The sequence below is a fragment of the Heptranchias perlo genome, chromosome 6, assembly GCF_035084215.1.
Source record: "Heptranchias perlo isolate sHepPer1 chromosome 6, sHepPer1.hap1, whole genome shotgun sequence".
Taxonomy (NCBI): Eukaryota; Metazoa; Chordata; class Chondrichthyes; order Hexanchiformes; family Hexanchidae; genus Heptranchias; species Heptranchias perlo.
The window spans coordinates 43573924-43600827 of NC_090330.1; the positions used below are offsets into that span (position 1 = coordinate 43573924).

A 26904-nucleotide genomic window follows, 5' to 3' on the forward strand; every position below is an offset into this window, starting at 1 on the left:
ATAAATGACATTTTCTCCCCACCTGTCAAATAAGCATTTGTATCTCCCACTGGCTGCTGGCTGAAACACGTCTGTTGCAACAGGGAGTGTTTCCCACAGCACGGGAAACACGCTGAGGATCCTTCAAAATTGCACTCCTGCCAAAATGTTTAGTCAATCAAGTGTCTCAAGTACTTTAACTATCTGTAAATCTATGTAAATGATCATCCCACCGGCTTTAATTGCTGGTGGGACTCCCGCATTCGGGAGGTGCGCGCGCATCCGAACGCGTCACTGGGGAACCCGGAAGTCAGCGGGTTGGAGCCGGGCTCTGAACCCGCTCCGGATTTGTACGATTTTAGGAGCCCTCCGCCCCCAACGCACCCGCTCTGCCATCCAAAAATCGGCCCCATGGAGTATTCCAAAGCAGGGAAGTTATGCTAATCCTTTATAAAACACTGGTTAGGCTTCAGCTGGAGTATTATGTTCTATTCTGGGCACCACACTTTAGGTGGGATGTTAAGGCCTTAGAAAGGTTGTGGAAGAGATTTACTAGAATGGTACAAGGGATGAGAGGCTTCAGCTATGTGGAAAGATTGGAGAAGCTGGGGTTGTTCTCCTTAGAACAGAGAAGGTTAAGGGGAGATTTGATAGAGGTGTTCAAAATCATGAATGGTTTTGATAGAGTAAATAAGGAGAAACTGTTTCCAGTGGCAGAGGTGTCGGTAACCAGAGGACAAAGATTTAAGGTGATCGGCGGAAGAGCCATAGGTAACATGAGGAAACATTTTTTTATGCAGCAAGTTGTGATGATCTGGAATGCACTGCCTGAAAGGGTGGTGGAAGCAGATTCAATAGATATACAGGGCTATGGGGAAAGAGCAGGGAAATGGGACTAATTGAACAGCTCTTATAAAGAGCCGGCACAGGCACGATGGGCCAAATGGCCTCCTCCTGTGCTGCACCTACTATGATATTATGATACTAGATAGAGAGAATGGCACAAAAGAAATGAAGAATGGGAAAACAAAGGACTATAAGTCTCATTTAAATGACCTACAGACGATGACAGCAGGGGGTATCAGGAACAAAATGCATCAAATATTTCCTACCTCTTAAAAAATCTAAAAGTTCAGTAAAAATATCTGGGTCAAGTAATTGTGTTTATTTAGTTACTTTTTCATTAAATGTATCTGTAATACATCACACATGGGCGAGAGATAGTGCTGAATGCAGCACCTTTAAAGATAGAAAATTGGTTTATTGCACTAGGGTGCTGAATTAAGTCAGCCTCTGCCATAAGTCATTGAATTTTTCTTGAGGCAAAATATATTTTCATCACTGAAGTGGGGCTGAAGTTCTTTAATGCAGTATTTTTAGTGCATTGGTTAACGCAGTTGCATCGAATTCCCGTGTGCACCATTTTAACAAAGTTATTAACCTGTTTAAAATATTCTCTGTAAGAGTAGCGCAAACAAGAAAAATCTTCTGGAGAAAATACATCTTTGCCTTAATTGAGTAAAATGGCCATAATCTTAGCTTCCTTCATTCTTCCAACCCTTTACATGTTAACCTGTAAATCAAATTAATGTTTGCCAGATCTTTGTAAAGCTGTATTGCAGATAATCTGCCAAGAGTATAATCCAAAATGTAATTGGAACTTCTTTTGGATTACCTTTTCAGAAATTAGAGTTAATATTTTGTAAAAGTGTACACACAAAGGTAAATTCAGCAAGGCTATACTCCCGCAGGGAACCTTCTTCAACAGACTGGAGAGTTGGGCTTTGATACCTGAAACCTCTTGCTCCTAGTTTTTCATCCATTGGGATGAAAGAACGAACTTGCATTTGTTTAGCACCTTTCACATGCTCAAGATGCCACATTAATCCTAATAGCTGGGAAATTAGAACGACTGTAAATTGGGCCACTGACTTTCACGCTCCATTCTCCGATCTACATTCTCCTATTGTGCAAGTTATTTGGAAATATAGCCTCACTGAATTTACACTACAATCTTAGTAACATAAAACACATAATAATGGGTTTACTTTATAATTCCCCTGATAAATTAGCCCAACATTATTAATAGTTTTTAATCAGTAGGAACTCCAGAAAAAAATAGCGCTACTGTTTATTTTTTGGTTTATCACTAGCTGATTAGCTGCAGCATCGGTCACAGGTAGGCTGGAATATGGAGCACAACTGTGGCTTCACAAAAACACTGCTGGTGTCCTGGGCCCACCCCTCTCCGCTTCGGCCTGCCACCCCTCCCTCACCCCATCAGGGCTTATTGGCATCGGAGCAGGCGGGTATCAATCAGGCCCTGACTGGAAAGCTGCATTGGGATGCCTGATTGGAGAGCTGCGGATGCCAGTTGAATGTGGATGAGGCCCGAGACCCAATTTTGATCGGGCCTCAGGCCGATATCTTCAGGTATGTGTTCCGATTACGCCACCCATTTTGCGCCGGTTTCCAGCGCGAGTTAAATTTCTCCCCCTATGAGCCCAAAACAGCAATTACTTTCTCCACTTACATGAGCTGTCTAGTACCAATTGGGAGATCGCCCTCAAAAGGATAGCCTTCACCTAAAGTACTTAATCTTACAGGAGAAACAGGAAAAAGTTACACACAATATCCATGAAAGGCAGGGGATCATAGCGAATACCCTGACATCAGAGAGCCCACATACATGAGGAGAAGTCTAGAGCTAGTGGGAAAGCAATCCACTCAAGCAGTGGCAGGTGGCAGGCTAGTGGGTGCACACCTAAACAGGTGGCATGGCTTTCTTGTGAAGCAGCATAAAGCCAGAAGCTTGCACACCCTATTCCATCTCCTTAATTTCAAGGGGTTATACTCACTCATTCTTATGCCCTGCTTTCCTGCAGATGCATTACAGCAACAGGGAGCAGAGAATGATGAAGAGGAGGAAGAGGATGATATGGAGGAACAGCAGGGAAAAAAAGTATTCCTCATCAAACATGGTGGTGATGATCATGATGAAGAAGATATACATGAAGAACATGCAACATATCTGTTGTTGCATTGTCTTTAAAGTGCACATCTACCTTATGTAAAAGATTGATTGGCACAGCCTGGTTTGCATGAGAACAGTGATGAAAACCTGGCAACAATTTCCTGGCTTGCTGTTTCTGTGCAGGAGAGAACTGAGCTGAGGAACTTGTCTTATAGATCGAATAGATCTAGGAGTAGATTTTAGCTTGCGGCTGGCTGATCCTGCCAGTGGGAGGCCTGGACCATTTTAGAGTGGCAGGTCTCAGTAGCATGCTGTGGGTGCCAAACAGGCACCTTGTCAGCTCTGGGCTAGCGCAATATCAGGCAATACGGAGGCCGACCCAGCTGGTAGGATGGTATGTCCGGGGTTGGGGGGGGGGGGTCCCAGAGCTCCTCCTTGCCCCACACAAATAATTTTAAGAAGGTTCTTTTTTGATGCCTCTTCTGCTGAACCACTGGGTAAAACTGGAGTATGTACAGCATACGTTCTGTCCAACTGTCTGTCAAAGTTGCAATCTGAGTATTTTTGGGCCACTACCATCCCTTTTACGCTGGGTGGCCTAAGATAAAATCTACCCCCTATAATCTTGCCTTTTTCTCCATCTTCCAGGAGAGCAAAGATACACAGGGCCACTTTCTCACTAGAGAGGTAGGGCTCACACGGTAGACCCAGTGCTTACATGGTTGATTGGTTCTCAACTACATAATCTACCTCATTACCGTGTAGACACTCCTATTTCTTTTACTCCTGTGCATGAGCAGTATTCCATTTGGATCTCAGCTAGTGGTACATTGATTGACCCAGCGAGACCACAAAGGTGGGCCTTATTACCTTTAAATATAAGTTGTCCTGCACTAGATGTGGTGATACCAATGGTAAGGTACAGCTAGTATCATGTAATCCTTTGATGGGCAAATGGCAGCCCCATTTGTCGAGGCTGTCTATTACTACCTTGAGATCTGTTTGGTAATTGCTATTAGGTGCTGGACTATTTTATGCCTCCATAAGCTGTCACTTAATTCTTCAAAAAAGTGGTAGAGCATCATATGACATTTCTTTTCTAGTTTAAGAAATCAAGCAAATTTATTAAACAATGAACAAGCACATAGTGTAACAGTGATATAATAGTTATATATTTGGAATAGAAAGTTTTTTTCTAATTCCACGAGTTGACAAAGTGATAAGAGTTACAATCTAATACTAAATTATTCTTTTATAGATTACTTTTATAAATGTAATCTTTAGTTTTCCTACAATTTTTTCTCACTGCAGGAGTTACTCAGTCCACCTTATCTTTGCCTGTGGCATTTCCAATTTGTTTGACTACCTTCTGATAACTCAACTCAATGAACAGATCCAGCCATTACTGGTTGTCAGGGCTTGTATGGAATTTTCACAACAGTCAAATTCAAAATCCATGTATTTAAATGAACAAATCACATTATCTGGGTTGGTGGGACCTCCTGCTTTCATGAAAGTTGCCATCTACAGTACACAGAGGCTGCAAACTCAGCAAGAAGCACTGGGAGCAGCACTGAACAAAGAGAGACTGGCCTGGTGAGTTAGCAGCTGGACCCATATAGGGGCAGAGTTGGGGGGGGGGTGTGGGGGGGGAGAGAAAGAGAGAAGCCCATGCTCATTTCTGCCAGCAAATATTGACACGGTAACTGGACCACATTTTCAACGTGAAACACTGATGGTTGGCACATGTGTTCACCATAAGAAAATTGTTCTGGAACTACAATAAGACATTTGTGTTTTTCAATCATGTAAGTCTCAGTTCCCTCAATATGTCCTGCATCAACTGCCTTCCATTTTCTTAAATTGCATACTGGTGTCTGCAAAGAGTTGAAATTTAGCTTGGCTATTTAATTTATTCTACACAGCAAGCTGTTTGAAAATATGGATCTGCCCTATGACAAAATCTTAGTTCTTCAGACTTCAGCTTACTATTGTTAGGCAAATTTGTTTGACTTTTTTAATCTAAAGAAAGGGATGCTTGTTGTATTAAAACAGAAATGTTTAGATGTTATACATTCATCAGGGACAACATGGTAACCAGATTTGGGGTACTGTTTTCTAAGACTACTAAAAAATTCTTGATCAAAGCTGTTGTGCTTTTTTATATAATAATCAAAATTAATTGGTCATAATTGGTCATTTTTCTAGTGTTTTCACATGCCATCTTCTGTATTTTAGCTCTTCTATGCAATTCACTAGTCTCTTCTTTCCCACAAGCCCCTGTCTTTAACTCCACCCCACCTCCAAGACTACCACTTGGCAGAAACAATAGGGAAACTGTTTCCCCCTCATCCCAGATGACAGGTGATCAAACCAAGTTCAGAGTTAACACATTCAACTTTCACCGAAAAACATGAGTCTCCTTGGGATCATTTTTCAGCTTGATGTGTTGTGCGGAGTTTGAAGTGCCTTCATTCACTTCGTCCAAAATGTCCTGTATTAGTGACATTTCATTGTCCGGTGACAGATGTTTTGTTTTTTTGATGTCCAAAACTAATCTAGGTGTGTTGGTACCAACTCTTGTATTTATAGCTCACTCAGAAATTGGTCTGTTCTCTTCTCTTCATTGAAAATAATTTAATTCAAAGCACAGAATTCAAGTGTAATCAGTGATTACAATGTAAAATAATTCGTTTGGATAACGGGTGGATGGAATATTTGGAAGACGCAAAATAAAAAGTACAGTATTGCATTGCAGTGCCCTGGGGGGTTGAAACTAAATGATGGTATGTTTGTGAAAGCTGTGGAAGCCAAACCAGATGATCCTCTGTTTGTGATTATTGGTGAATCCTCTGTTCAGACAATATATATCTTTAGCCTTCTCAGAAACCTTCAGCTTTGGCTGTGGGCATTTTGTTTCAGGGGTCAAAGGTCATTCCTGACAAGCTGATGCAGCTTTCTCCGAAGCTAAAGAGGAAATTCCTAAGTCATTTAATTTGCATCTTCCAGCTCCTGTAAATATTAGAGCATTAAATGTCCACATCAGACAAGCTCCTGTTTTGTTTGGTCAGTTCACTCTCCTTTCAGTATTTGCATTTCATTCAGCATTTGTTTGGATGTAGTTAGGGGCCACTCCATGAAATGTTCATTTCATCATCAATTAGATAGCTGTAGTTAGTTCAGCTTTACCTATAATCAACAGGTGTCGTGCTGTGAACCTCCCAAAGCAACACATTTATGTGCGGTTACAAGGATGTTGAGGAGATTAAAAGCATTAAAACTTGAAAATCTTTGGTTTTAGTGGCTGATTGGTAATAGCTATAATACACATCTTTTGAATGAAGAACATTTATGTTCTTTTTTATAATTATGGTGCACATACCTATATATATTCCCAGAAATTTTAGAGGCCAATGTTTATTTGGGAAATGGCCAACCCTTATCTGAATCTCGTTACCAGGATCCAAATCTCAGACTTTCCATTTATTTATGGAACGCATTATAAATGACTTCATTTGTATTCAGCAAACAAATCATTAGCAGTATCATTGCAAATGTCACATACACAGACACATAATCAATCTGTCATACTGTGTGTACTGTAAAAAACGCATAACCAGTTCAAATGATGACTTGAAGTTCCTCTCTTTTTTCCCCACTTCTATCCATATTTCTAGCTAATCGATTTGAAAATGTGTGCCTTAAAGTTGCAGTATCCCTTATCCTAAACCTCTTCAAATCTATATTGAAATAATTAAGGTTCTAAAAGAATCATTTATAAAAATTGCTTAACCATTTGAGTGCAGAATTTTTTTTGTGTGTACATATATATATATAAATAATATAAAATATTCAAGAATGCAGAGAACCACTTCATTTTTGACATTCTCTGTAAATTCTTTGGCAAGGAAAAAAGAAACCAAATTGACTTTTTTGTCAGAAATCTAGTTTAACCCAACTGAATTTGAACTTTATTATTACGTTTTTGTTTTGGGGTTGAGTTATTGCCCAGCTTCAGGTCTGCCTGGCTTTCATTCTCCTGCTGCCAAAGAGGCCTGGATATAACATGCTCCCCTAGCAAATGAAGTCAACACCCTCCTGTAACTGGCTCCCAGGAGCTCCTAGGTGCAACCCAAGGTTCTTTTGTCCTATTGCCCATACTACTGCAGGGAAATGCCACAACCACAGCTCGTGGCCTATTTTTGGAAATAAGTGGAGACGGGACTGAACCGATGCATGGTAGTACTGATTTTGAGAGCTCTAATCTCCATAGCACCTTGCTGCTCCAACTGAATTTGAATCCGTTCTTTCGCTAACTGTTCAAATCTTTCAGTTGTGATTATTCAGAATGACAAACTATTTGCCCGTATTCCATGTCGTGAATGACACAGTCGCACTAGTCTCACAAAAAGTAATGAGATGTGACTTTTTTCAGCAGAATGTAAATCTGTAATTGCTCGGTTATGCATTATTCAGAAACAATTTTTGTACTTATCATAACCAATTAGTTTAGAAAATATTCATGTTTTGTATAGTCATTAATGAAAATTAAAACTTATACAATCTGAACAGTTGAAGATATAGATACAGTGTGTGGAACACGGTTATGATGAAACCTTACTGCAATAAAATTCCACGGTCTCAAAATTTCATTACAACAGGAGCTTCACTACATCAGGAATTGAATGATTAAATGTTATTAAGAGACAGTTGAGTGAGAAAAAGAATAACAAGGTCATCCTTATGTCAGCTGCAGTGACAGTAAATAATCACAAGGTAAGAATATTTGGGAACAGGAAAAGGCCATTAGGCCAAAAATCAGGCCTTCTTTGACGGATCAGCTCTGCTTACCCACCTTCTCATCATATCCCTCAATCCTTTCTCTTTCTAGATACACATCAGGTTGAATACATTTCTACATTATTTTTCAGTGGCTTTCCTGGAAACTTATCCCACAAGTCTATTTCCCTTTGGATGATAAAGTTCTGCCTGACCTTGTCCCTTACTCCTAACCTCCTCATTTTAACTTGTGTCGCTTGATATTGAATCTTTCACCATAGCCAACAATTAGCATAGACATATCCAATACAAGTATGAAATTGCTGCATTATTTAGTGATTTGAAAATAATGACCCAAAGGTTCTATTCTGCAAAGAACATTGGGGGAAGGTGATGAGGTCCTACATTTGCCTGTGGAGCAAAAGGGTCATAAAATATAAGGTCAACTAACTTAAATAATTGTTCTGTGTGCCCGGTGCTTCGTATGTGGCATGCACTATTTGCCTGTACTCTATGACATGAGTACAATAATACAGGGAGACGGGTTATCCAGCACAACCTGGCAGCAGGCTGCTTGGTAAAATTAATGGGATGTGGCTACTCAAAAGCGAATGGCCAAGTGAGGGAAGAAATTCTTCCATTAGAAAAGTTGATTTTTAAAGAAAAGATATGCCAAAGTTTCCAAAGTTCATAACGGGGAGCTGGGGAGACAAGTGGTAGACTGAAAGCAAATGAAAGCAAACCCAATAATGAAGCATGAAATGAAATTTGTGAGTTAGTGGTGGAGCAGCGCAAGCCCAACTTCTTGTTTGATGGCGGGTGAAGTGGATGTGCTGAGTTGAGGTATCCTCCCCTCAAGATCGCAGTGCACCGCACCGCACTTGGAAGAGGTGATAGCCAGCTGAACACTGTGTACAGTATCTGCAGTACCCAGAAACAGAGAAGGCAACAAACTTTCAGGGACCAGCCAAGGTAAGACTACCATAAAAAACATTGTGCAGGCGAGATTACATGCCAAGAAATATTACCTTTCAATTTGTCCCACATTTACCGCTGGTCCATTGCGAGCCCTCAACAACCTTACAGCTCTTTCACTGCATCTCATGCATACCCACACTTCAGCAGGACACACATTCAAGGCACAGCTTACAGTGGAAAGCCTTGCTACACTCATACCTTCCAACATCTTCACACATCAAATCATCGTAACACAAACATGATCACTTACTGACACAACAGGATGAGTTTCAGGTTGAGCACGTGGCAATATTGACCTTTGATACTTAGGGGAATGCAGCATTTGGTGACGTTGGGCAGTTGTGTCATGTTATTCAGTGGGAAAAGAGATGAAAGTGCTGCCATACTGAATGAAGTATCAATCACCCTTTTAATTCACGTTTGAGCAGCACATTAACTGAAACTACAGTTTCAGCTGGGAATAAGCCACAAGTATAACAGCTGAGGGCAGTGGTAACCTTGATAATCACTGGCAGTGCCATTCCTACATTGCAATTTTGTTGCAGGTATGCTTGCTGGCAGATGGCAAAGTTCTGTAACCCATACCCTGATAACCCACAGGAAGCTGAAGCAGTTGTCCGCAGTATTGCTCAGGTAGGTGTGCCAAGGTCTGCAGTTACAGTCTGCTGCTTGCTCATCTCCCGAGCATACCTTCTTTAATTTATAGCACCGTAACCATCAATTATTGTATTTGACGCACTTAATAAATAATAAATTATTTTAAGGAACAAAAAGTCTGCCCAATTTTTTAAAAATGAAAATGCCAAAATTATGGAAATAATCTGTAATAACAGCAACTTTGTACTAAAATGTACTGTTAAAATTGAAAAAAAGTGTAAAGTCTTTGACATTTTAACAATTCCTGTACCCATGGAGCTCCTCAAGTTACCACAAAATAGTACTATGTGTTCACTTGCTTGAAATCTAGGGGTTTAATGAGACTAGTGCATGCTCAGTATGCAGACCTCAGCACCACAACACTTCCCCACCACATTATACTGCTCTGTGCACTACAGGAGGACCGCAGGCTGAGAGCTTTGGCCCCAGAAAACGCAGCAAGCTAGCACCCATAGTGCAAAGGAGTGTATTATCAGCCCCCAGGCTGTAATCTCTGTTCAAGTTGGGAAGCTGACTTGAAGCTGACTGCTTTGCACAAAAAAAATGGATTACTATCCTGAGACCAACTCATGTATTTAAACTCAAGTTAATGCTTCTACAAAATGTAATTAAGAGACTTGGTCAGGGCACAGACAAATATTAAAGTGCTTTATGACTGGAGGCACCACTTTCTCTTCATGTGCACGGCACATTCCATTGCTTCTTTAAGTTAAACAATAGATAATTAGCCTGCGATTTTCACAATAAGCAGTTTGTTATTTTACTATAATGGGAATGTCATGCCATTCACTCACATGGTAAGTGAAATGAAACTGGAGTTTTATTTTAATCGTAAACAGAACATAATACGCACCAGAATAAAAACAGAAAATTCACATCAGGTCCATCAACATCTGTGTAGAGAGAAATGGGCTAATGTTTCGGGTACAGAGCCTTAATAAGAACCGGAAGCAGCTGGCAAAAAGTCGGCACTCAAAACATTAGGGTAGATTTTTAACTTGCCATCCAGGCGTAAAACTGGCATTGCAGATTGACCGCCCGATTTTTATTTCCACAATAGAAATGAAAATCAGGCAGTTTCTATAGCGAGCGGCTGATCCACAACACTAATTGTATGCCTGGGTGGCAAGTTGAAAATCTATCGTAATAATCCACCTTTTCTCTTTACAAATGCTGACAGATCTGCCATGTATTTTCAGCATTTTGTGTCTTTATTCCACTTCACATCATTGGTATTTTTTTCTCTTTGTCTGTTATACTGTGCTCTTCAACATTAGGTACAATTGCTATTAGTAACATTTTTATTTTATTGTAACTATAGCATGTGTTTTTTTTTAAGAAGTAATTATAAGACTGTAATTCAATCAAGATGTTTATGTCTATGACGTATATTGCCACCTAAATCTTTGATTAAATGGCACTCTTATTACTGGTCACCAAGATGGTATGCAAGATGTACCAGATGTAATTAGTTATCTGGAGGCTGAAAACGGGCGAGTCCAAAATCCCAGGATGCATCTACTAGTGACCTCTGCCCCAATCCCGCTGGGATATGCAGGGTCCGGGGGACGTGACCTCATTTGCATTCCCTCCAAGACATTTATGCAAATAATGAATATGGTGTCTGTGATTGGTTCTTGGAAGTGGATCTGTCTGTCTGTCTGTCTATCTCTGACTGTCCTCCGGGCTGCCTATTTTTCTGTCCGTGCTTCTTTCTTTGTGTCTCTGGGCTCAATTTTGAAATGGTGGCGGGTTGGCATCGGTGGCGGGGGTGGGTGGGGGGGTGAAGGTGCGCCTGGAAAACCCACATAAACAAAACTTACCGTTTCCAACGCGATCGCAATGTAATTGAGGGTGATTAACGTTCTGTCCAGGTTTCACACCCGGCAGCGAGCCTGATTGGCAGGATGGCTGCTGACAGGAGCTGCAACGCCGAGGGGGGGGGGGGGGGGGGGGGTGGGGGGGAGAAGAGAAAGAGAGCGAGATATCATCCAGTGCTGGAATGGAAGATCGGGGAGGGGGAGAGAGGGGAAGATTGGGGAGGGGGAGAGAGGGGAAGATCGGGGAGGGGGAGAGAGGGGAAGATCGGGGAGGGGGACAGAGGGGAAAATCGGGGTAACATGGGAGAGGGGAACATCGGGGTGACATCGGAGAAATGAACATCGGAGCAGGGAGGAATGGTTGGTTGATTTTGTGTTTTAACTTTGTGCAATGATTTGTTATTTGATTTATTTCTTTTTTGCCTGATCTGGCCCTTCACGCCTGGTGACCAGGCGTGAATCAGAAGCCGTGGGAAATCTGCCCAGGTAAGTTAAAAATCGTTCTAACTACCTAATATGTCACAAGTAAAGTGCCTTAAGTACCTCAATGAGGTACATTTGGTTCTTTAACTCTCATCCCGTCGGCTTTAATTGCCGGCGGAACTTCTGGATTCGGGACGCCTGCGCGCACACAGGTGTGTCTGTGGGGAACTCGGAAGGCGGCGGGTTGAAGCCGGCTTCCAAACCCACTCTGCATTTCTGCAATTTTCGCAGACCCCCCCCCCCTGCCAACCAACCAACGCACCCGCAATTTACGTTTAAAATTGAGCCCTCTGTCACAGTCTCTGTCTGGCTCTCCATATCTCACACGTGTCAGTAATTAGAATGCTTACATTTTCTTTTAGGAACTCAAATTATGATGAGGAAAGGCGTCTTATCCATCTATGGGTGGATATGTTTCTGTCTTGCCTTCTCTCTGTCTCTGTCTCTGTCTCATGGGTGATAGTAATTAGAAATTTCATGGGAGTTCTGCTTAGAAATTGAATTTTGGGGCTGGTTTACCTTTTTTATCAATCAACAAAACACAGGTGATAATCAAGTGATTTTAGAGTTCAAAGTTCAGCTGATTTGTGCTTTTTAAAAGGAACTCTAACTAAGATGAAGAAAGACAGTCATACTGGGGTTTTGATAAGTTTACGTTCAATTTTTTTAAAACTCTCTTTTATTAATAGTAATCTTGTCCAAAGAACATATTATTCGGCTGGTTCATTACAACAGTAAGCGCAATTAAAGGACCTGGATGCTTCATTGCTTACATTTTTAAATGAGGATTATATTTCCTCATTCCTTTAGGGTACTGTTCAAATTTTAAAAATGAAATAGATTATGTTTTTATTTTTAGTGGATATTTTATCACAACCACAGCCAAGTCAATCTTAGCTTTCCTGAAAACAGCTGGAGTGATGTGGGGTAAACAAAATAGGCTGAAAAATGAAAATATTATAGAACTAGAAAAGATTTAGAAGGCCAAATATAATGGACCAAAACAAAAGCAAAATACTACAGATGCTGGAAATCTGAAATAAAAACAGAAAATGCTGAAAATACTCAGCAGATCAGGCAGGACAGGTCATCGGCCTGAAACATTAACTCTGTTTCTTTCTCCACATATGTTGCCTGACCTGCTGAGTATTTCCAACATTGTCTGTTTTTATTTCAGTTACAATGGAATAGTAGAGGGCATGGTAGAAAGCAGTATAATTGTCGAAACATATAATAAATGGGCAAAGTATAAGGATACAATCACACTAAGAAATACAACACAAAAAAAACAGGTCACGAATCAGGGCTATGGATGCCAAAAATTCTGTACACAAACATTAGAGGCCAGCAGATCACAAGATAAACATGGTGAGGATTGCCATTCAGCTAATCTTAACTCCCTTTTCCAGGAAGACACAATAGTCCCCTCTACATGGCATTCAACTGTTTCTTAAATTATTTTCACCTTCACTAGGCCACCCCATTTGTTGATCACACTTTTTGTGAAGAACATCCTGATAGCAATCCAACATTTGGTCTTTTACTGATTTGAATCTGTGTCTTTTTGTCCTACTTGTTTAGCTTGAAATCATTTTCTGAGTCTACCTTTTTCGTATCATTTACTAGCTTATATATTTCTGTAATATCACTTCTCAGTCACGTCCTTTCAAGTCTGAAAAGCCCAAGTTTCTCCGGTCTCACCTCATAACTTTGTCCCCTGATGCTAGGAATCATCCGTGTGGCTGAATTCATGGAGGCCTAGATTAGTGAGGGAAGCTATGATTTCATGTGTATCGTGGCAAATTTGCTAAATAATGGTATAGATTTGGTCATACAGATTGCTACAGAGGGACAAAAAGAATAAAGTGTGAGGAGGTGTGGTTTTTATCTGAATAATGACATGATGATAACTGAGATAGATAAATGTGAAGCTAAATAGAAAATTAGATTAAGATTATGGAGAATATAAAACGCAACGTCATAGACATTTATAAATATAGACAGAGCGAACAGGTGGTTAAGGTAACAATAGGACCACTGAAGGATCCCAAGGATGACAAGATATTGAATGACATCAGGATGTAGTTAACCTAAACTATTTCTTTATGTCTATGTGGATAGAGGGAATCAAGGACTCCCTACCAACATGGAGCTAGAATTTCTAGGGAGAGGCAAAGAAGTATTAAGAATGCCAACAAAGAGGTAATGGATAGGTTGACAGTAAAAGAGGACAAGGCACCCAGGCCAAATGGACTGCACACTGGGGTACTCATTGAAGTATCCAATTAAAATGGTTAATTCCTGGTTGAGTACCCTTAGGGAATCATTAGAAGCAAGGATTCTAGAAGGGAATTTACAAAAACGAGTATAAAAATCACCTTGGCAGATGAGCTTGACACCTGTAATAACTAAAATAATACATGGTGTGCTGAAGGAAAAATGAAGGAGGTATGTAGAGAAATACAGAATAATCAGACAGAGTCAGTATGGAGGGATGTCATGCTTGACAAATTTATTGGAGTTTAATAAAACAATTTATAGACTTGGACATGGATGTTACATATTTAAATTTTAGCAAAATAGTTACACAATGTCACAAAGGAGAATGATCTACAACATTGGAAAGCAAAAAATGGGATGGGGGAGTTCTAAAATGGATCAGAAGTCAGCTGAATGAGAGGAAACAAAAGGTAGTTGTGTATGAAGCCACAAAGGTATGGAAGGAGATGACTAGAAGGTGTGTTAGGGACCAATACTATGGCCATTGCTGCCTGAAATGTAAATAAATGAGTTGGACATGGGAAAGAAACAAAACTGGCCAAGTTCACAGATGACAAAACTGGAGAGAGGCAGAATTGCTAATAACAGGAGACAAGTAGACAAAATATAAAGGGCTCTGGATAGGTTGGAAAATGGGCTGACATGCAGCAAATGTTGTTTAATGCAGATAAATGAAGAGTGATGAAATTGGGAACGATGAATTAGCAGTGGGAATATAGGGTAAATGGTAGTAGTCTAAAGACAAAGCCAAAGAGATCTGTGGGTACTGGTGGATAGAGCTCTGAAACCATCAGTGTAGAATGTGGCAACAGCAAGAAAGCTAACAATATCTGTGGGTGTATAGTCAGAAGGATAGAGCATGGATCCCAGAAAATGACTGAGTTTGTATAGAGTATTAGTCTGGCTGTACCTGCAGTACTGCATACAATTCTGTTATCATTACTACTGTAGGGACATCTTGGCTTTGTAGATTACAGCAGACGGTAACTAAATTGATACCTTGGAAGAGGTACAGAAATTGGAAATGTTTACTCTTCACAAAAGAAGGCATGAAGAGATCTTGAAGTATTCAAGACTACAAGCTATACTGTGCTACAGATCTGAAACTCCTAGCTGCAAAGTATGATTCGCGATTGACAAAACTGTATCATATTCTGGGCGCTAGGAGACAGCTGTGTGTCTGTGCTTACACATTTGGATGAACCTATACCACATAGATGGTACATTTTTTAGTGTTTTAAGAGTGTGGGCAGGAGTGTCTGTACTCTCTAAACATTTAAATCAACTCTGCCTAATTTTCAAAAGCCTCCAGGGAGATCCCAAGGCCCTCCTGAGCACTTTTTAAACCCAGGTGGACAATACACTGGAGTAAAACTTCATGCCGTGTCAAACCCAAGTGTGTGAGACTGCCCCTCCAAGGGGTCCCACATTGCTTCTCTCCAGAGGCAGATCAAGATTCATTTCTGGAGTTCCAGTACAACTTTGGTGTTGCTGCAGATATACCTGAAGAATTCTTTAGAGATAATGAAGAGGTATTGTGTGGAACTTACATCTTTAAAACTAACAGACTTTTAAAAGAAAAAATGCTGAGCAAATCAGCTCTTTCTAAACATATCAAAAACGTAAATGATTGCTTGCTAAATTCAGAGATAAGTGAGTACTAGAACCATAACTAAAGTTAAAGAGAAAAAAAATAAAAGCGGAAATTAAATTTAGAATTATTAGTTAACACACACTTTCCATGTAAAACTCAATCTATGTAAGCTGTAGAAAGGTTTAAGTTTCCCTCGATGGTTCAGTTGATAGGTGCTTAGCCCAAACACACCAGTAAGGTCCCACACTTAGGGCTCGAATTTAGCAGGCCTGCGGGTTCCCAGCGGGTGGTCCTCCGGGAGCGTCGAAAACGCGGACGGCGAAATTAGTGGGTTGCCCACGCGATCGTAGCAGGCAACCCACTAATAGGAATCAATTACCTGCTCCTCCGGGGTCCACGGCGCTGGCCTGCGCGTCGGTCGGGCTGCGCATGCGCAGTACGATCTGTCAGCTGGAGGCTCTCTAGTTAAAGGGGCAGTCCTCCACTGACAGATGCTGCAACCAATGGAACAAATTGCAGCATGGAGCAGCCCAGGGGGAAGGCTGCTCCCAGTTTAATGATGCCTCACCCCAGGTATCATCAGATGGGGTGAGGAGGAGGGGGAGGACACAGATCTTCCCCCCGGCGGGCGGGAGGAAGCGGCCTGCCTCTGCCACCAAGAAGGCCTGGCTCGAAGTGGCAGAGGGGGTCACCTGCGCCACCAACATATCGCCCACCTGCACACAGTGCAGGAGGCGCTGCAATGACCGCAGTAGGTCAACCGCAGTGAGAACACGAAGTCTTTCCCCTACACTCCGTCTGCCACAACACTGCCCCCACCCCAAATCTCCTTCGGCACCGCCAACACTATTCTGTCACATCACCCTTCATACCCACTCACACCCCATCCTCATCTTACCTCCACCTACTCACCTCGCCAGTACTCATCCTGCCACTAACACGCAACCCAATCCTCATACAATCTCATGGCTCCATCCCATACTCACCCTCTCGTGCATCTCCCTCACGGCCAGCCTCACTCAACCTGCCACCACCTGTGCTGCAGCCACAGGGCATGCATCACATATGTGCAGTAGGCAGCCTAAGGCAAACGTCTCGTCAGCATGAAGGGGGTGCACAAGGGTGTCTGAGGGTTTGTCATGGGTGTTACCCATATTGAATTTCAGAGCAACAAACAGCACACATTATATTGACACCACCACTGCCATGTCTCCGCGAATCCTGTCCGTTGTGTCCAATAATGCCCGCTCCTGGGTATCACTATGAGGACCCACCACTGATGCCACCCATCGTGTTACTGCAGAGTAGGTGCAGGTGTATTTGCAGGGCTCGTCCGCGCAAACGACTGAGAGACATCGGCGGTGTAGCCGGCTGCACCCTGGAAGGATGCGGAGGAGAAGGTGTGGAGGGCAATGGTGACTTTGCCAGCGACAGGTAAGCAGTTGGTGCTGGGGCCAGCCAGGAGCAGCTCGGCATGAAAGAGGCTGCAGATCTCCACGACTACATGTCGAGCGAATCTGCGCCTCCCTGTGCACTGCTGCTCGGAGAGGTCCGGGGAGCTGCGCCTCGGTCTGTGGACCCTGTGGCGAGGGTAGTGCCCTCTGCGACGCGTCTCTCTCTGCGGTAGCCCTCCCTCCTGCTGTGCAGGTGCGTGTGCAACAACACCGTGTTGGGGGGATCCACGTCCCTGCGGCGGACGGCATGGACTGCGAGGCTGCTGGTGCTGGTCATGCTCTTCGTCCTCCGAGGGTCTCCACACACCACCCATCTGGCAGGTGTTGGTCTGAGGGGTTGTGCAGGGTAGGTGTGTGGTTCCTCGGACTGGGGCTGCGGTTTCGTGTCGGTCTGTCCTCTGGCTTGGCGGGGGGTGGTGGAGGGCAGGGGTTGCCCTATGTGACACGGTGGCCTCCTGCGTAGGTGAGGGCTCTCCCCCGTGGAGCGCGCCTTGGCACCTGCCACAGGCTGCTGGCTGCAACACGCCTGGTTGGAGGGAGACTGTTTCCCCCAGTGTGGGAAACTCACTGCCTTGAACCTAAAATCCCACACTTCCTCTTTTGACAGCTGCTTCAGCTCATTAACTGACCACAACGAGCAAGGTAAGTACTCTCAAGTGGAACCCCGCTGGCTTTAATTGCCTGCGGGATTCCCACCAGCGGGGCTTGCGCGCGCAGCCCCGCACGTCAGCGCGGTACCCGGAAGTGGCCGGGATTTCGTCGCGATCCGGTCACGTGACCGGAGATCGGGATTTTCGGGGCCACCCCGCTGGTAACCCGCCGGAAACACGCTCCTAAAATCGAGCCCTTAATCTCTGATTTGTGCTCAGTTAGCTAATCTCACTAGTGTTACATTTGCATCAGCTCTACTGGTAGGGAAGAGGAAAGAATCAACCAGGATTCCTATTTTTGATGACTTTCCAGTTACACCCTGCTGGAAAATGCTTGTATATGGACCTCGGGTGAAGACGGCATCAAATTGTGAAGTACACCATGGTTAAATATCCCATTGACATTCTCCGCCTGGGTACACGCATGAAGAATGGAAATTTGGGTATGACACAGAAGGGTGGTTGAGACCTGTGGAACCATAAACTCAGAAAGAGTCAGCACATTCACGAGAGGGAGGGAGAAAACTGAAAGGAGCAAAGAATAAAAACCAAAATGATAAGGAACAAACAGTCTACTTTAATGTAGATGCTGCTCTATAAATCGGTGGGCACCAGAAATAAATGGTTAACTTCCTTTTATTAAAATAGTACAATGTAAGCAAAGTTTAACTCATTCTCTTCTGTAATACCTAATGATAGCATTTCAAAAATATATCTTTGACTTAGAGGCTGTTGTGCAGTGGAAAAAAATATTTGTATTGTAGAGCTTTTAAATGAATTTCAGCACTTCAAAGCCTGATGTAGTGTGCAATAATCCTTCCTATGCTAGGTTAGATATGTTGCCCTTTGCCAAAGCCATTGTATCAAATTCAGTACCGGGTGGAAAAAAAAGTTAACAAAAGGAAGATTATCTGAATTTGCTTCATTTTCACAGAAAAAGAAAAAAATCCATGCTCTCCATTGTTGTATTACTCTACAAGTCAAGCATTAAAATGAATCAGCAGCACTTTCCCCCCCACAGATGAGTGTGAAAATGCAGTGAAAATTGTGCAGACCTCAGTGGGACTAGTGCTGTGGCCCAGACTTCAGTGGGACATAAATGTACAAGTACACAGCCTGATTAATGGGCTGTCACTTTATTTGTTGATTAGTGAATTATTTATACTTATAACTGTTTAATAATTCAGAAGTGATAACTTTACAAATTACAGCTCAAAGCAAAATAGGAGGCAGTGGGACTTAAACGTGATCAATGTCCCTGTGCTTGGTGCACCTCTTCCACGTGGTTTCTGCTGATACTTCTTAGTGCTGGGAAACACAAGCCGTTTCTATAGCAAGGATCGGATGTTATATTTCAAACTATACTAATAAGATTCAGCAACGATAACAGTGTACAACATGATAATTAACTCAGGACATTACATGTGTGTGGCATTTTAGTATTTCTTTTCCTTTCAAACTGATGTTAAGATTTGTGCTTTAATGCATTTCATTATTGACATGATTCAGACCCTAAGGTCATTTGTTTTCTCACTGTGCTAATTGTTTAAAGTAATTGGGTAATGCTGTTTGGGATTACCTTGCATGAAGAATGTTGCAGAATTCAAATACTTGGAAAAAAAAATCAATCATTCCAGCAGTTAGTAATATCCACATTTGCATATAAATTTACTGCACGTGTACCTATTTTTTAGATGCAATAAATACTGCTCACAACATATAAACTTTGTTTATTTGAACTCTAACTTTGGTTTCTCGTTATCTTTTAAAGACCTTTATGTTATCTACTCCTTATTTGTATTAAATTGAAATATGTTACTCAGTGGAAGTCGGACTGGCTAATTTTAAAGTCTGATGATATGGTTCAGCACTGTTCCAGTTACGTTAACTTCATTAATTGCTTCAGATATAATTCCTCAGCAGATATGAAACCTAACAAGTTTGATCAGAAATGCAAAGTCTGCACCGTCACTACCAATTTTTTTCTCATTGAATACATCTATTATTTTTTTAAATGATATCATTTTTTACTTATTTGTAGAGAAAAACTATTGTATATAAAACATATGCTATCGTCCATTACCCACACTACAGCACAAGGTAAAACATGGAAAAAATAGCCAGAGGCAAACTTTGCACCTGGTGAAAGCCTACTGGAGCAGTGTGAAATTTTAGAGGCAATCTGCTCTTTGACCTTGCTAAATTTGAGTTCTGCTATTCTGCTGTAGGGAAAAGACAAGCATTATGCTTTGAGGATTTAATGACCTTTATGCTAATTGTTCAGACTGAGATGTGAACCTTTTCTAATTATTTGTTGTGAAGTGAGCAAAATATGTTTATTTAAGAGTGAGATTAATAGCTCACATATACAAAATTATTTCTCATTAGTCTCATTCAAAAATAATTACCAAAACAACAAAAATACATTTTCATCATCGCAGCATTAAACTATTAATGATTGTGGTGTCTTATTAGTAAAACTTCCAATGATTAGTTACTGTTGTTACACCACTTAACTGCTTTTTTCCTTCATTCCTGATCCAAGCAAAATTCTAATCCAAACATAAAATTCCAATATATCAAGTATTTTCCATTCACTCTCATTTTGTGGAAGTCTAGTCCAAGTACAGTTGTAAACATTTAATCCTGATCCATCTCATCAACGTCCCCAATTATATTACCACTCGGTGCTTTGAAAGCACTCAATCTATTACTCCCATTCACAGATCTCAGTTTAATGCTTGTTAAAAAGACTAATGTTTCACACATAAATGTGTTCTTGAAATAGGTCATTTTGCTAATTATTTTTCAAACATAGAATGTTTTGAGTATCTTTCATTCAGGCTTAATTGCAAAATGAGTGAATAAATCCAAATATTCTAAATTGGTCATTTTGTTAGAAATCCTGCTCTAATCGTAACAACTACTGACAAACTAAATATGTTTTAACCAGGGCTCAAAAGTACTAGGTTTTCGATAACAAAGTGAAGTGGAGCTGTGAAACAGCAAGTACACGTTCTGCTTTTACTATCTATACAATTGAAAGCATTAGAAACTTGTACTCCTCTGAAGCAGAGATTCAGGAGGAATCTTAAAACATGATTGTATTTGTCACAAATTATAACATAACAAAACAGTTTTCGATACTCACCATAAACAGTTTTACTGTTTATGTAGCTAAATTCTACATTATACTAGTGCATGTAAGGGATTTGTTCACCTTAACACACATCAAGATCAAATATTAAAGTGTGTTTACTCTTTCATAAAATTAAACAACAACTAGTCACAACATGTAGTAAAAATCAAGAGTCCTGTTGCTTCGGAACTGTAACACCTTCCCCCAATGATGGTTTTAACTTCAAAGATGGAACACATTAGTGAAGAACTGCATGCTATATGTCTCTGGGACTCCACACCTGGAGCCACTACTAGCTTGTGCTTTAAATTCCATTCTCTAGTTCATAATATGTAATTTCAATATAGAGCTAAAAGGTCACTATTATACATAAGGAAAATTAAGCCGATGTTCTTGGTTGCCTTACAGTTCTTCTAGTTCAACTACTCCAATAAATGAACATGTACAACAAGCCAAAGGGCTTTTTATTGCAAATTTAATTCATTTCTCTAGACAACTGTGAAATTTGCCATTGACATTAGTCATTACCCTAAGGCGAACTAAAAGATGATCTCAGTTAATAAATGATCCTTAACAAGGAACACTTCTATCTACTGTGATAATGGCACAGGCACATTTTATTAATGCAGGCTAGCTTCCTGCCAGAATCATAGGATTCTCAACTATTTGGTGTCTGCTTGTTTCCTGTTCCCACTCGTGATATTAATAATTATGCAGTGGGATAATTAGCAACACAAAGAGTCATTCCTACCAGCTTGCAGCTAATTTTTTTTAGCATGTTAACCTTCTGGGAGACTCTGAGCAGAAACACCGAGCTCAGTCAAATAACCAAGGCAGGTTGAACTTGCAGTGTCCAAAAAGGTTAACTATCTGTGGCAGCCCTGGTCTTAAGTAACAAAATCACAGATATACGGAAATTTTACAACAGCATTTCTCCAGGTAAAACTTGACAACTTCATTTAATCATTTAGATTTGAATCGTAAAATGTCACTAGTATTTACATTCATCTCCCGTTGATTTCTAATTGTTCACAAGAATTTTTTTAAGCCTTTGGCATAAACTGGCATTTAATTGTGTAAATAAAAATTGTATTTTTAAATTTCAATATAGTCCACATAAAAGGAAAAAATAAAAGAGCAACTATCATAAAAATAAGTTACAAGCAAATAATTAGGTCATATGTTTGTGCATCCACTTCCTAGCAAAAAGACATAAAAACTATAAAAGAGGCAGAAACACTTCATATGCATGCTTCCCTTTTTCCTATTCATAATTTCAACTTCTTAAAGTAACAGAGCAGAAAATAAATGAGACAGCTGTTTCATTTTATTGAGAATGTCAGCACTATGCTCTGGACACAAAGCATGAACTATTGCATCTCAATAATTGCCACTGTCTCCCCAACACTAAAAGGAGTACCTTGCATTTATCTTCCTGGGAATTAATCAAACTGGTTTCATATCTACCTTATTTTTAAAAAATAAATTAATTTCTAACTGCATGCACATTCCATTAAGAAAAAAACAACCTTGTAATTTCTAGGACATTCATTAAATTCTTGAGACAATAGTGTGATATGTTTTTAAAAAAAACATTTGAAGGCATGCAGAAAAAGACATACAACTTGAAACCTGTTAGTTTTGTTTAAATAACCTAAACTGTGCAAGTATCAGTCTTTACCCTCAATGTCTCTTTTCACAGCAGTGGCTTTGGCTGCACAGCTAACTATATGAGATGCCTTTCTTCTGCAAGTAATTATCACAAAAGCACTGAATTTTTTAAAAAATAAATTCTTTTAAGTGTCATACAATATTTAAAACAGTTGCACTGACCGGCAGGACGTAGTCTAACCCATTCCTTTTAGCCACGTCTCTGGCTACGTCCTCTCCCTCGTCTATCTCTATGGTGTAGTAGCTGAGAGGACCAGCAGTCTCCTCCCCTCTAGTGGTTACCAACACACTTTGCAGGAAGCAGAGGGCAAAAAATAACTGGACGAGTTTTCCAAAGGCCATGAATCTAAATCTGAAAATGGGAAAAGGATCAGACAACGCTTAAAACGAGTCACACATGAAAAACTTCCCCGCACTCACACTGGTAACAGAAACTTAATCAACACCACACCATACTGTACTACATCCACATCTTATGGGTTACATTAACAACTTGTCTCAACCTGTCTGTGGCATTATTGTTTTGTTAAAGGTTACATTTACAATAACTAGGTTTTAGCTGGCGGAATATTTCAAAAACCAACATCATCACAAAATAAACACTTTGAAGATACAACTCCACATTATCAAGTTTAAAGGACTGGAGAAAACTGGTGGAGAAATCTGAGTTACGAGTTGAAGCCACACATTCTCAACGCTACTTTCAAAATCTATTTTTTTCAACAGTTATTAACGGAGAGATGCAGCGTGGAAACTTTATGAAATATTACCTCCCCAGTTAAAAAGGTAATTCCTTGTCTATTTTTCGCCATTTCTTTTGTCTTGTCATGTAAAACAAGATAAACTGCATGTAAGACGCGGCATATATATATGTGCAGCTTGCATTTTTAGAATCTTCAATTTTTCCGGCAAGGTTTACAACAGGTTTGTACAGATGCAAGTCTTTTTTTTTTACAAACTGATTTATCGAAATCTAACGTTTTCAAAATAGTCCGCAAATAGAAAATGTGCATCAACATTCCCAGGACTCGCAGAGCTCTGATTTCAGGCAACGTATTGCCTCTTTCACAGAACTCATGCAAACCTTGGAGTTAGGAAAATATTATGCATTGTGCAAAAGTACGCAACTACAGCATTAAAACTCATTGCAAGTAACTCTGCAGAACATTGGATGTTTATGAAATAGGGTTCGCCGTCAATGGAAAATAGTGACATTTAGTGTCTAATTTTGTTTTAAGAAATGAAGGTTTGAGACCATGACAAGTAGGATTCATTTCAGGGCTCCCGCTATTGGCTCAGCAGATTTAATCAGTGAGTGACTAAGCTATACAAAACAGGAAGATCGCAGGTTTGATTCCCTGATCTGTGTTGAGGGGCAGTAGGGGGCAATTGGCCTCAGAGCCCCAGAGTTTGGTTGGGGAAAATCTAGGGTTCCTGATTGTTATCCAGTGATGGAAGTGCACATAGGTAGAGATTAGGAGGTGGATTTTGACAGGGGTTCTCCCACTCACCCTGTGTATCTTCGATGAAAGAGCCATGGACAAGATTGGGCGTACCTGTGATGCACACGGACTGCAGCGGTTCAAGAAGGCGGCTCACCACCACCTTCTCGAGGGCAATTAGGGATGGGCAATAAATGCCGGCCTTGCCAGCGACGCCCACATCCCGTGAACGAATAAAAAAAATCCTAGGCTGAATAGCCTGTTGACATTCACATGTGGTTCAATGGCTGCTTGATGGAAGTACAAGAGAGCAATTGATACATGTGGAGTTGCACCCACAAGGAGCCAACTCCTTCAAGTTGGTGGATGGAAAGCGGAGAAAATCTAAAATATACATTTTCTAAATTCCTTTTACCCGAAATTGCTGACACTGTTATGTTAAGAATACAAGAAATAGACTAGATGTGAAATTCATGTTTTTTCGCAGTTGACTCCTATTCTAATGCTTAGACGGTCATTTCATTGTTCAAAAGTGTGGTTACCCCAGTCGGGAGTGTACATATTTATAAAGGAATGTTTGCAACAAAAAATAATGGATTATGACTACTAGTGAAATATTTTGAACCGAATATCAATGAGTAACATAATGGTGTAAAACTTTAACTATCTCACAATGGAACTGCATTTAAGTACAGTCATTTTAACTTCACAAGCAGTCCTGCAGCTATATAACTTTGATAATATTTAAAACTAGTTACATCAGGAAATGTGGCTACTGCCCAGCAACTCAACAGGAAAGAAAGATGGAGACCGTCATGCATCGGCTCTGTGCCATTCCCTCGAGTTTCGTCAATGCCTTGTAAGGGGCAGGACTTTCATGCCTTACATAAACCAGGACTTCTTTCATGAGGCTCGTTTGGAACCCAGCTTTTCCATGATGGATGATGTGTGGAGCATACTGGCCTCCTCAAGTGCCCAATCTACCTGGACTTTTAAATCTTAAATTGGGTGTCTAGTAATAGCATGTGTTGGGTAATTTGAGTCCTCCTTTCAGTTTGGAAAGTTGCAGGCAAGTACAGGAAGATGGAAACACACTGTCAGCTGCTCTAGGTGCCACAAGAATCCTGGACAAAGTAAGTTATAGGCCCTGTTCACTCCACCCAGTTCCCCCTTCCCTGTCGCCACTGCCAACAAAAGATCTGAACCTGCATATAACATTATTATACCAGTATGTACTACCATTGGCCCTGAATTTGCTGGAGGGGGCATCCTGCGGTGAATGCCGTGAGTTGGATTTATTTTCCTCACCCTTCAGTTCCTAATTTTGCACCTCAAATTGATGCCCTCACTTTCTGTGGTGAGTTCACTTCGTTTTTACAGCTCAAATGCAACAATTTCTTGACATTCATGAGGAGGTTCACAGGAAGCTCCAGTTTTTGCGAGGCTAATGGCGGAGCCACGCAAATCATCCAGCAATTTGTGCCGATTCACAACTCACGGCGTATCTTTTCCTCGCTGCAAATTGCTGAATTATTTTACACACTAATAAAGGCGTGCACTTTTAACTCACGATTATTTTCTCAGCAAATTCTGGCACTTTGTATCATTTTCTGCCCTTATAAATACTGTGTAAGCAAAGTGTAAAATGGCACCAATACCTAAACCAATAAAATTCTGATTCTTTTTTTAAAAAAACGTTAATTTGGTCTGGTGTTGGATTCATTTCAAGCAGAGCCTCTGCATGGAGTTTGTATAATTAAGGCCATCAACACTAGTTAGACTCTCATAGTTGGTGAATAAAAATTTAAAACTGACCCATTTAAATTGAACAATGAACAGTATCAACCAAGGTAATGATGAAAAACCTCAACCTGCTGCTCAAGTGTGCAATGTTCATATAAACTGTAAACAGGACAGAACATAAAAATGAACAGACTAAATCTCAGGTAATATTTTATTTTTTAAGATGAGTCAGCATTAGCAATTCTAAAAATATTCTTTATTTGGTTAGGCAATATGGAATAATGCACTCCTGGAGAATGTTTAATTTATAATTTAAATACTGTTCTGTCACATTTTTGCATCATTTCAATTATTCTCCTGGACCTCAAGGGACAAATGGGCACTCACATACCAGGCTTTAAAGTGGTCTGTTCCTGCACCTTTTTTTTCTTATGAACTGGCTGGTAATGGCACAAATGCCAAACCAATGAGGGAGAGGGTTCTGACTATACCGTTGTAGTGGCAATTTTAGAAGTGGGTACACTGTATATCTAGGTGGATCTGGGAGGAATGCTTCCCAGAAGATTTTCATGTTTGACACTTCATTTGGTGCATTTCTCAGAAATTTGCAGTAGAATGCATTACATGGTTTAGTGCCAATTATAGAAGCAGATAGACAACAAAGTTCATCAAATACTACACTGCTTACTGTCCAGAAGGAAAAATGTGTGCAGGATTCCTTTCTTACCCAGTATGTAAAAAGCCCAACAAGAGAGGAAGCACTGCTGGATCTAGTAATGGGAAATGAAGCAGAATAGATACGAGAAGAAAGTAGGGGAACATCTAGGCAGTAGTGATCACAACATAATAAGGTTTAAGATAAAGATTGAGAAGGACATAAGTAAGATAAAGACCAAAGTAATAAATTGGAAAAAAGCTGATTTTCAGGAGATGAGAATGAAACTTGGGAAAATATACTGGAAAAATTTACTGACAAACAATGAAATAGAACAGCAGTGGGAAACATTTAAAACGGTGATCAACAAAGTTCAGGAGAAACATATCCCACTTAAGAGCAAGAACCAACTAGCCAGTAATGATACACCATGGATGAATAAAGAAATATGGGCAAAATTGAAACTAAAAACTGAAACAAAAGTAAAAAAGCATACACTAAGTACATGGACAAGAAAGGAGAGGATGACAAAATGGAATACAAAAAGGTTAGGAAAGAAGTTTTAAAAGAAAACAATTGGGAAGGCAAAGAGAAACTATGATATTA

General features: G+C 40.6%; 1 protein-coding gene across 1 annotated transcript in view; it reads right to left on the reverse strand.

Moving 5' to 3' along the window:
- LOC137322945 (PC3-like endoprotease variant B) overlaps positions 1–26904 on the reverse strand; it is a 544890-nt gene that overhangs the window by 452368 nt on the left and 65618 nt on the right. Inside the window, exon 2 of the mRNA XM_067986203.1 lies at positions 22621–22810. Coding sequence (XP_067842304.1) covers positions 22621–22800 — 180 coding nt within the window. The 5' untranslated portion in view covers positions 22801–22810. The remainder of the gene's footprint in view (positions 1–22620; positions 22811–26904) is intronic.